The 10,396-nt window shown below is 35.5% G+C and overlaps 1 protein-coding gene and 1 long non-coding RNA gene across 2 annotated transcripts; both read right to left on the bottom strand.

Moving 5' to 3' along the window:
• Nucleotides 1–160: 160 nt before the first annotated feature.
• LOC113306104 (hexokinase-1-like) lies at nucleotides 161–652 on the bottom strand. Its single transcript, XM_026555081.1, has one exon. The coding sequence runs from the start codon at nucleotides 650–652 to the stop codon at nucleotides 161–163; it is 492 nt and encodes a 163-aa protein (XP_026410866.1).
• Nucleotides 653–6,334: 5,682 nt separating this feature from the next.
• On the bottom strand, nucleotides 6,335–9,231 carry LOC113304703. The gene is made up of 3 exons (XR_003338338.1): nucleotides 7,772–9,231; nucleotides 7,036–7,089; nucleotides 6,335–6,488 (listed from the first exon to the last, which is right to left on the bottom strand). It is a non-coding gene; the product is annotated as an uncharacterized LOC113304703 (long non-coding RNA).
• Nucleotides 9,232–10,396: the final 1,165 nt, after the last annotated feature.

The following is a 10,396-nucleotide window of genomic DNA, read 5'->3' as shown; positions in this document are numbered from 1 at the left end:
TTCACAAGACACTTTCAGGTTCTGCAGTTATATACAATTCTTATAAGCATTCTTCGACTTGGGGATGTTGGGAATGAGTAGCTGCAAGAAGAGTAGCTCCAATTCCTGAGCCATCATTTTCATGCTCAATCACAACGGTGTGTGCAACTTCATCTCCCAGTTACTCATTGAGGGTACTCTCCAAGCAGGAACCAGATATCCCAAAGATGTCATTCAATTTGCTCTCAACCACTCTCAAATCTGGGGATGTATCATGATGCATGGCTGACATTTCAGGAGTCCTCAAAATGGATCGACTCTTAAGTTGGAACAACATCCATTTTGTAGAGTACTCGGCGTACAATATCTCGAAAATCTGCTCGCCAACATTAAGACTGCCCTGGTCCAAAGCCTGATCAAATTCAGCCACAGGAAGGTGTGATGACCAGAAATTACCCCACTCCATATTGATTATTGTTTCTCCTGATTTAGGAACGGCGTGTGCACGCTCTACGTATACTGCGTTTGTTCCAGCTCCCAAGATAACAGCAGCTGCAACATTATTATTCAAGTATTTGCCTCCAGCTAATTTACCAATTGTATCATTTACCAGAGCCGCAACACGCATATCTAAGCCCTGTCTGGATAAGGCTTTAGTTAGCTCTGCCACCATATCTTATTTGGTTTAGTTGCCTCCAGCTAATGTACCAATTGTTTCATGCACTTATGCTTCCACAGATGCCACGTGATGACAGCAGCCAGTTGAGTAGATCCTGAGAGCAACATAGACAGTAAATACATATATATATATAGCTTGATAAAAGGCCACGAGACTAATTCATATATTATACGATATCAGTACACACTGTCATTCGGATTCAATTCAGAAAAGATCACTTGTTACACGTACCTAGAGATCTCTTATTCTGTACAATTGCTTCTTAAGCTAATCACTGGCATCGCTTTCTATCTCCTCGCTTGATTTTGCTCTTTCACCGCACTCCATAATTTCTGCATCTATTTCTCCTAACGCATTTAGACCAACCAAAGTGTTGTTATGAAGGACTGCTTCAAGATTCAAGTAGCCAAACTTGATAACCATTTTGGAAGATGCGGCTTTTGGATCGTAATGATATTTATTTTTCCTGTTGGCACCATAACACAAAGAACGATTTTTAGGGACCAGCCTTTTTTTTGGGGGGTTGGGGGACCATTGTTTTATTTTGGGTAAGACATTAGAAGTAAATCTAGGTCACCTCTTATTTAAATATTTATATTAATACCAAAATTACCCTCTCATTATTTTTCTGTAATGATTAATTAGTGTTAATAATAGATAGTGTAATGATTAGTGAAATGATTAAGTAAGATAATTAGTGAGATTAAATTAATGGATGACTTTTTTTTTAAAAAAGAAGAACTATTGAGAGAGTAAAGTTAGAGAAGAAGAAGAAGGAAAACATGGATTTTTCTTTTTGAGTTCACCAAGCTTGAGTATTCAAGTGATGATTCAATTGACGCTAGCTCATCTGATCATCTCCTTCCTCTTCTAGAGTATTCGTTAATCTTCACAACGATCCGGATATGAGTTATTTCTTAGATGGTGGATGTATTCTTCTTCAAACTCAATCTCAAGATGAAAATGATGGATTTTACCAACCACAACCGGAGCAAGAGTATTTGGGTACACATGTATGCTTCAAACTTAGATAATGTTGGTTGAATTGGTCCAAATATTCATAAAAATATAAATTTTAAAGTAGATTTCGGCTAGGTTTAGGTAGTTACCATATGTGAAGAACAGGTAGCCGAACACTCCTGGAAGTGCAGGTTCGGTTACTTTTTCCTAAATGCAGGTAGCCGAAGTCTTTAAAAGAGGTTTTTGGTTCGGTGAACAGAAATGTTATCGAACTTTTTATTTTTGGATTTACAGAGTTATGTTCAGTTGGTTCACAATGTTTCCAAACTTTAGGGTCTAAAAGTTCAGTTGTTTCGCAAACTTCAATCCAACCAATTATCTAGCCTAACGTTACGTAAGAAATAAAATTATACCAAGTGTTAGAAGTTCGGTTGGTTCGCAAACTTCAACCCAACCAAGTTCCCAGCCAAACTTCACGTACCAAATTATTTTAAAACAAACCGTCAACTTCGGTTGGTTTGCAAAACTGCTTTACCAACTAAACTCTTTGTTCGGTTGTTTCGATAAAATTAACTTTTTGCCGAACGTATTTGTGATTGCAATTGATGTTGTTCCATTTCTTGTAGATTGAATGCCACTACCACTAGAGATCCTTATGCGCATGAGCATCCAGCGGTGAAGTACCAAGAGGATTCTAAGAAACGGGGTAGGAGTATTATGGAAAAGGTAAAAACAAGTAAACATGATGTGAATAAAAAGGGTCCGATGTTACACTCACCACCAACCCAACCTACTTCATCGGCACCAAGCAAACCAACTCAACGAGACGTGAAGCTTATGGATTCAATGAGCCGCATACAAGAAAGGAGTCGACCAATTGATGATACACCACCTCTTATTGATAAAATCTACCTGGAAGAGTTACCTCCTTACATTAGAGAGTATATCATATCCACCGACGACGTCCCCCAGATGGTAATTGCGGTTTCCACGTTGTCGTACAACAACTAGGGCCTTTCACTCAAAGGTTCCAAGCTATATCAAGGGTGTGCAATCACTTATGTTCGCTAAAGGTTGTTGGGGCAGCTCAAGGAGAACCCACAATTTTACAAAACAATGTTGTCCGATGGGGATTGTAGTCCCAACGAGCAATTTGTTAGGTATCAAAGTCGTCTTAACGGCGGAACCTAAATTACAAGGGACCATTGGATGCGCATTCTGATACGTGGGCACTTAATCGCCGACGCATTCAATTGCGTGGTTTACTATTTCTCAAAAGATGCTAGTTTCACATACACCTCGAAAACAACTATATGTGTCGAGGAACTTAAACGTAGGAAATTGGTGTCGCATTGATTAAGAACAACCACTTTATAGGCCTCCAGTTAGAACCCAATTTTCCATTACCTCCGATATATGAAAACTCTTATTGGCATGGATTTAACCCCGACACAATGTTGGGTTAGTGTCTAATGTATGAACATAACATGGAGATGTGGAAAGCTTTGAAGAAGTCGGACGAAATTATACACGAAGGTCAAATTGTCCTTGAGGATGATTAAATGTATCATTCATTAAACTACGTATGCTTTGAACATCATATTATGAATTAAAAATTGTGTTTTTTTGGAATTTGATCTTATTTTTGGGTATATTATAGTGTAGTTGTATAATTTGCTTTTTTTTTTTTTTTAAAGTTTACAACGATATATTCGGTTAGTAAAAGAATTTCACGTAGCAACCGAAATACTAAGTTTGGTTACCTGGTACAAATTCGCAGGTAATTGAACCCTATTCTGAACTTCCATTCAAAGTAGTTCGGTTACCTGGTACAAATTCACAGGTAACCGAACTACTCTTACATTCTCCCTGGTTTTGTAAGCATTGAGTTAGGTTACCTGATAAAATTGTACGGGTATCCGAACTAACCTACAAGCCTAAACTCCTTGTTCGGTTTGATCTATATCTTGGACAAACAACCGACGTACAGATGGACAAAGCAATTAGACTAGTTTTGGGTCATTAAAAGTTCTATAATTTAATTAAAACTGAAAAACAATATAAAACAAACAATTTTAATTGAAAATAATTAAAATGCAACACCAACATAACAAACAAAGGTGGAGGGAGATACTAAAACTAAATTTTAAACATACTAACACTCAATATAAATATTGATAGTACAACATACTTAATATCCGAAACAAACACAGAAGAACTTCTTAAGAATATAGAAATGAGCTTCATATTTGAAATTCTTTATTTTCCATCTTCGCCATTCATTTTGAGATCTTTCAACGGTTTCCTCGAATGTTTCACCTTTAAGTTGATACCGCTTCACAATTCAAACTAAATCCGTAAATTCTCACAGAAGAACTTCTTAAGAATATAGAAATGAGCTTCATATTTGAAATTCTTTATTTTCCATCTTCGCCATTCATTTTGATATCTTTCAACGGTTTCCTCGAATGTTTCACCTTTAAGTTGATACCGCTTCACAATTCAAACTAAATCCGTAAATTCTTTGACCCTATCTTTTATATTTGCAAATCGAATAAATAAGGCTGCAAGATCACGGTTATAGGGGTTTCCGGTTTCGGAGCAGAATTTATCATAAATCTTTTCCCAATAACTCTGACTCATTACACCATTCATTCGTCGTTCTTCACCCCTCTTAGGATAACACAATACATGATTCCTGCAAAGAGAAAGATCTTCATCGAGAGTAAATTTAGAACGTCGCACTGCCATTTTTAAGAGGTTTGATATGGAAAGTGAGGAAGTTTATTAGTATATACTCCCTCCGTTTCTGGAAAAGAGATATTTTTACTTTTTCAATTTGGCCTATTTTTAGGCTAAAATGAAAAGGTGAAAGTATCTATTTTCCTAAAACAGAGGGAGTATAACATAGGTGGGAAGGCAACGACTATTTTTTTTTTCAAAATAAAGTTGTGGTGTCTCGACGAATGTGCAACGCAACTAAAGTTAAGTTTGCAGTGTGATTTTACGTGTTAACAGAACTTAACTATGAAAGACCACAGAATTCGGTTAGACCTGTGCTAGTTTCCCAGCCAAACTTTGTTGAATTTCAAAGAAAAGTCAGTTTTAACGGCTCTATTTCCCCTGGTTTTCAAATAGTTAAATCTTTGGAAATTAAAAGTTCGGTTACCTGCTAAAATTTCTCAAGTAACCGAACTAATAAGACGGACAAATAAAATTGTTAAGTTTTAAGTTTGGTTACCTATCATTTTTTACTAGGTAGCCGAATAATTCTCGGTAATTTCTAATTTTTTTTGTTTGTTTGTTAAGTTCGGTTATACCTATATTTTGTCCGCTGATCGAACTTTGGGACTATGATGTTCGGTTGCTTATGATTTTTGGCTTAATATCCGAACTACCTTATTGTATCTCACAATTTTTTTTATGTAATTAAGTTCGGTTAGATCGATAACTTAGCCTAATAGCCGAACTAATCCTTTAAAACACATATTAAAAACCAAATTGTCAAATTCCTTTACTAATCCTCAATACCATAAACTAAACTACCTTCATTTAGATATGGATTACCGTACCAAAAGGTGTACATTGAGTTGGCTCAATAACAGTTAACCGAAGTTATCCATTCGAACACTTTTGTCTTAACCATATTCATCTAACACTTCTAGATCAAATATAATGATCAATCAATCTTGAAAGATAATCAAATGAATCTAATTGTGTTTCACATAGAGTTGTTCAATTGTTCACTATCTCATAGAAATATATATGAACAAGTTGAAACAAAATCGGATTGATTCGTAATCGTACAAAATACTTATATAAGAATCAATTCATGAACATTAAGCCACGTTTTGTAAAGATTGCATTCCTTAATTCATAAATATTTTAGTTTATGAGTATGAGAATCATACATAACCTATTTTAGAACTTAATCACTGTGTTCGCAAACCAGGTACGCGAACAGCAGCTCCGAACCTTGGACTATCAAGCCGTTCGCAAACTTGGTTCACAAACAGCCGTCCCGGACCCAACTCAGGTAGAACACGCATACTAGGTATGTGAAAAAGGGTGGATCTAACAACACCACCCAATATTTCTCTTAGCAATCTGTATGGACTAACTCCGAAACACTTTCTAGAGAATCAACTAGACAGTCAGACTCAATCTAGGTAAAAATATCTCAAGGAGTTAATATCTCAATCTCTCGATTTAATCTTACTCAAGCAAACTGCGAGTCTCGATTAAAGAGAGATAACTTGGATGGTACCAAAGACCAATGTCCAAGTATCAATCAATATCAATCAACGACCGTTAGGTCGGATTCTCTTTTCCAATTGATTGATCTAACACACAACCTGTATTATTTCTATTATATAAATAAAAAAATATAATGCGGAAAAGAAATAACACAGACACCAGAAGTTTTGTTAACGAGGAAACCGCAAATGCAGAAAAACCCTAGGACCTATTCCAGATTGAATACACACTGTATTAAGCCGCTACAAACACTAGCCTACTCCAATCAAACTTCGGACTGGACTGTAGTTGAACCCCAATCAGTCTCCCACTGATATGTAGCGCCCCCTAAGCTATCAGCTGACTAATCCAAGAGATTAAACTAAATAAAGAGGCACTACAAATCTAAATCAAATACTTAAACTTTCAATTAAGAAATCTGCTACAAAAACTTAACCCAAAACTAACCCCGCTCAGAAATATATATACAAGAACTCCTCTCAAATGATACATATACAATAGTCATTTGGTTTACAAATAGAATATACAACATAATAAACATATCAGAATATAACCAGCTAACGAAGTCAACTTCTCGGAGCTTTCGCTGCGCAACTCTGATCTATCTCTGAAACTGAAAGTGGGAATGGGTGAGCACGTCATCCCTAAAAGGGGTGCCCCGCAAGAATAACGTTTAACTTTAAACAAATCATGAGCAAGATTTGGAAAACAATTTAATCTTTTCCCAAACATCAGTGACTAAGTCACTGGAATGGACAAACATGTATATGGACAAACTCCTTCCTCAAACAATGTATAATATGGTTGTGCAATTCCGAACTCGCAAATCCACACCTAATCGTACATATGGCTGTCGACAATTCCGAACTCGCAAACTGTCGACCGATATAAGCATAAAAACTGAATTCATGTAGATATAAATGTGAAGGAGCGTACCCTATATACCACATGTGGAAATTCTCATTTCCATAACAATTCATAATGACATACCTTACAAGTCCTTTCCATTTCAAAGAAAGATTCAAAGAATCGACATAATTATCATAATGTTGTTTATATAAAACATGGAATACATGGCAGACAATGTATGAGTTGATAAACATAAACTTTTGTAAAAAAAAAAAAAAACAACGGTTTTAAAAGAGTTAAAGTATTCTCACCTCTTTTGATGACAAGTCACGCCTACCTCGAGACCCACGATCCACTGGTTCATCCTTCAAATCGATCGTTGTTAATAAACTAACAGTTAATCACACAAAAAGTCTAAGAATCTAGCTAAAAAGGCTTACACAAGGCTTATAACATAATCTCATACAATTCTCCAGTTATAGGCTAAGTGAACTAATTTAATTGTCCTAAGCCCATTTAAGGTTCTACATCTTTTATTTTTCTATCTTTAGCATGGCTAAGGTTTACTAATTGAATTTGGTTGGTTCTATAGTCTATTAGACAAGTCTTGTGAATATCTACAACTTTGTAGAAGAAACCAACGGTTAATTTGGACCATAAGGGTCCAAATACTCAAAATATGAATACTAGGTCTAAGCCCAAGTCCACTAAACTGACCCCTTAATCTAAGGCCCAGTCCAACCAAGTCTATGGTCAAAGTGACGGTCAAGTATCAACTAACAGTAAACGTCGGTCAACAGAGTCAAGGTCAGGTCAAAGTCCAGGGTCAATGGTCTGGTCACTGAGTTAAGTCAGTCAGATTAACTGAGTCTGCTAAGGTTAAGTCAGCTAGACATCTGACTGGGATGACAAATAGGCAAAATTCTACTTCATTTTCTCTTAAGCTATAGTTCTTGAATTCTCATCTCCTATTTTAGCAATTCAACATCAAAACATTTATTTCTAAATAAACTTCAAGTTTCAATTACAACTTCAAACACCGCTTACCTGCAAATGCAGCTCTAAGCTTCCATTAGAGAAATTCAACTCAACATGTTCAACACAACCAACTCAACTTCAATCTACAACAGCATCACAAATTCACAGGCAGCAGTGCAGCACCATCAAACTAAGTTAAATCTCAGTTTCACCACTCTCTAATTCATAACCAACCCATCAACTGAAATCACTTCAGTTAAACACCTTTACCTGCAACATAACAATTCCCAGTTCTTCCCAGCACATATAACCACTACTTGCACCACTAACTGTAATACAACCATACACAGCCACCACCACATCTATCCAAACTAAGCCCAGTCTTAGCTTCATCATCATTTATATATATTCATTTTCCAACTTCACAATACTGCCATACCAATCTCAACACAATCATTATCCATTCAAACAAACCACAATCTCAAATAATTCTGCACATTCAACATAGTTTCATCAATTCATCCCAGAATTAACAACAACCACAGAACCTTACTTCAATTACAGTATCTCCTGCATCACAATTCAATACAGTCATACAGGAAGACAACTCATAGCACTTACAATTTAATACACAGGCAATCATATTCTACCCAACTTCAATAACAACTTCAGAAAACCAATATCTTCTCATCATAATCACAGTTCCGTTCTATAAGTATCTCAATCTCAATTTCATTCCATCCTCAATAACATCTCATAACTCAAAACTCATTAATGAAAATAGATAACATTGTAAAGTTAGCTGAGAAGAACAATTACCTCTAAATGATTCTATTCAAGCATTTGATCACAATCTCCTCCCTTAGCTGTCAGTTCACCACAACCAACTTCCCGCAATCCTTCATCAAAACAGAATCAGACCCTTATCCTCAAATTCGAGTTATTCTTCAACATCATTCTCCAATTCAGGTTAAACCCACTTCAAACCAATCATTTATATCCTGTATTTCATCATATGTGATTCAATTAACTCAAGAACCATAAATTCTTCAATTTGGGGAAGAACAGAAACCCTAATTTCTCAAACCTTACCTTCTTCATAACTAAATCTTCAAATTAACATCATTAACTTCTTATTGACTTCATAATCTTCAAAACCCATCCTTCAATTTCTTCTTATTCATCACCAGATTGAATTCTAACTTCTATCAAAAGAAACCCTAACTCCTTGATTCTTCACCGAGAACTGAAAACCAATAATTAGTCTTCTTCCTTGCTATCAGCTCACGATACCCATAACTAATTACTTAACTTCATCCTCAAAACAGCCTAAATCCTCAACCGAAACTCATTTCTTAGAGACCTAATTTCTTTCTCTAACTCACATCTTCTCTTCGGCTTGAGCTTAATCGACAACAACCTTAGTTTCTCATCATCTGTACAACCTCATCACTTATTCTCTCAATAAATTCTCACTCTCATAATAAAGGTCTCTCACAGACGAAGAACAGAACGAGGAGGAGAAAGAGAAGAAAACAGAAAAAGAGAACGAAGAAGAAGAAAGAGAAAAAATACGTGAGAATGAGTTTAACTTCTAGGACAAAATGATGAGACACCCACTCGCCTCTACACGTGGATCCATAAGGGTACAATCCAAAATTACTATATTACCCTTTAATAATAAATTGATAATTATCTTCATCCGGTATCCGAATGACACGATTGAGTAGTCTATTTTGCGTAACTTTTCAAAATTTATCCAACGATACTAGTCTCGTATCAAAATCGTTGTTAAAATAATTCCTATTAATTAACGTTCGTGTTAAACTAATCGAGTTATTAACAGCTAATCGTATCTTGACTGGTCTAATAGCATTGACGAGCTTGAGAGTCCTTACATTCTCCCCACCGTGTATCATTTTCATCCTCGAAAATCAAACCATCCTTCTGGTCTTCAAAAACTCTCCACCTTAATGAGAACTATCTCCTATCTAAGCGCAAACAAAATGAAACAAAACACAAATCTATATGGTTTTCTACAACTAAAATTTGCGGCTCTATGTTCAACTACGCTGATTTAAATTCAATCAAATAGGGAAGTTTAAGTTTCTTAAACTAATTTCTATTATACAAAATCTCTGTCTCTAATTACAAGGGAGATCCCTACGAATATTTCTAAGTGAAATTATATCTGTCGGTTTCCTAAAGACTTAAACCAAAACTTGTATGGTCGGTCATCTCTGAATGCAGTTGCCCTGTCCAGGTTGGCCATTCCCAACAAAGCCTTCCCACGAACAGAGAAAACACAACCTTCACTATTCCCCAGTGCTGGATTAACTAAGTATTAATTTACTAAAATTAATTAGTCTCTAAACTTTATCATAATTGGTGTAAGTGTGATAAGTTTACTTCGTAAAATATAAATAGTTTACTTAGTCCTCTGATCTATTTATTTATTTATTTTACCAATAATAGTAATCCCAATTCGATTTTACGCCAATTTATAATATTTGAAAAATTTAACCTTACTGTATTACCATATATAAAATTTCCAAATATTATCAATTATAATTTTCCTACTAATTTAATTACTCAAATACTTTTGTCAACTGTGTTATTATTCTCGTTATTTTTAAGTTGGTATCCCGGTTGGTACACTAAGCCTTAATCTTCTAAATATAATTTTACATTCAC

This window comes from Papaver somniferum, chromosome 8, assembly GCF_003573695.1.
Source record: "Papaver somniferum cultivar HN1 chromosome 8, ASM357369v1, whole genome shotgun sequence".
Lineage (NCBI taxonomy): Eukaryota > Viridiplantae > Streptophyta > Magnoliopsida > Ranunculales > Papaveraceae > Papaver > Papaver somniferum.
The sequence above is the reverse complement of the archived record's forward strand: the minus strand, read 5'-3'. Positions and strand labels throughout refer to the sequence as shown.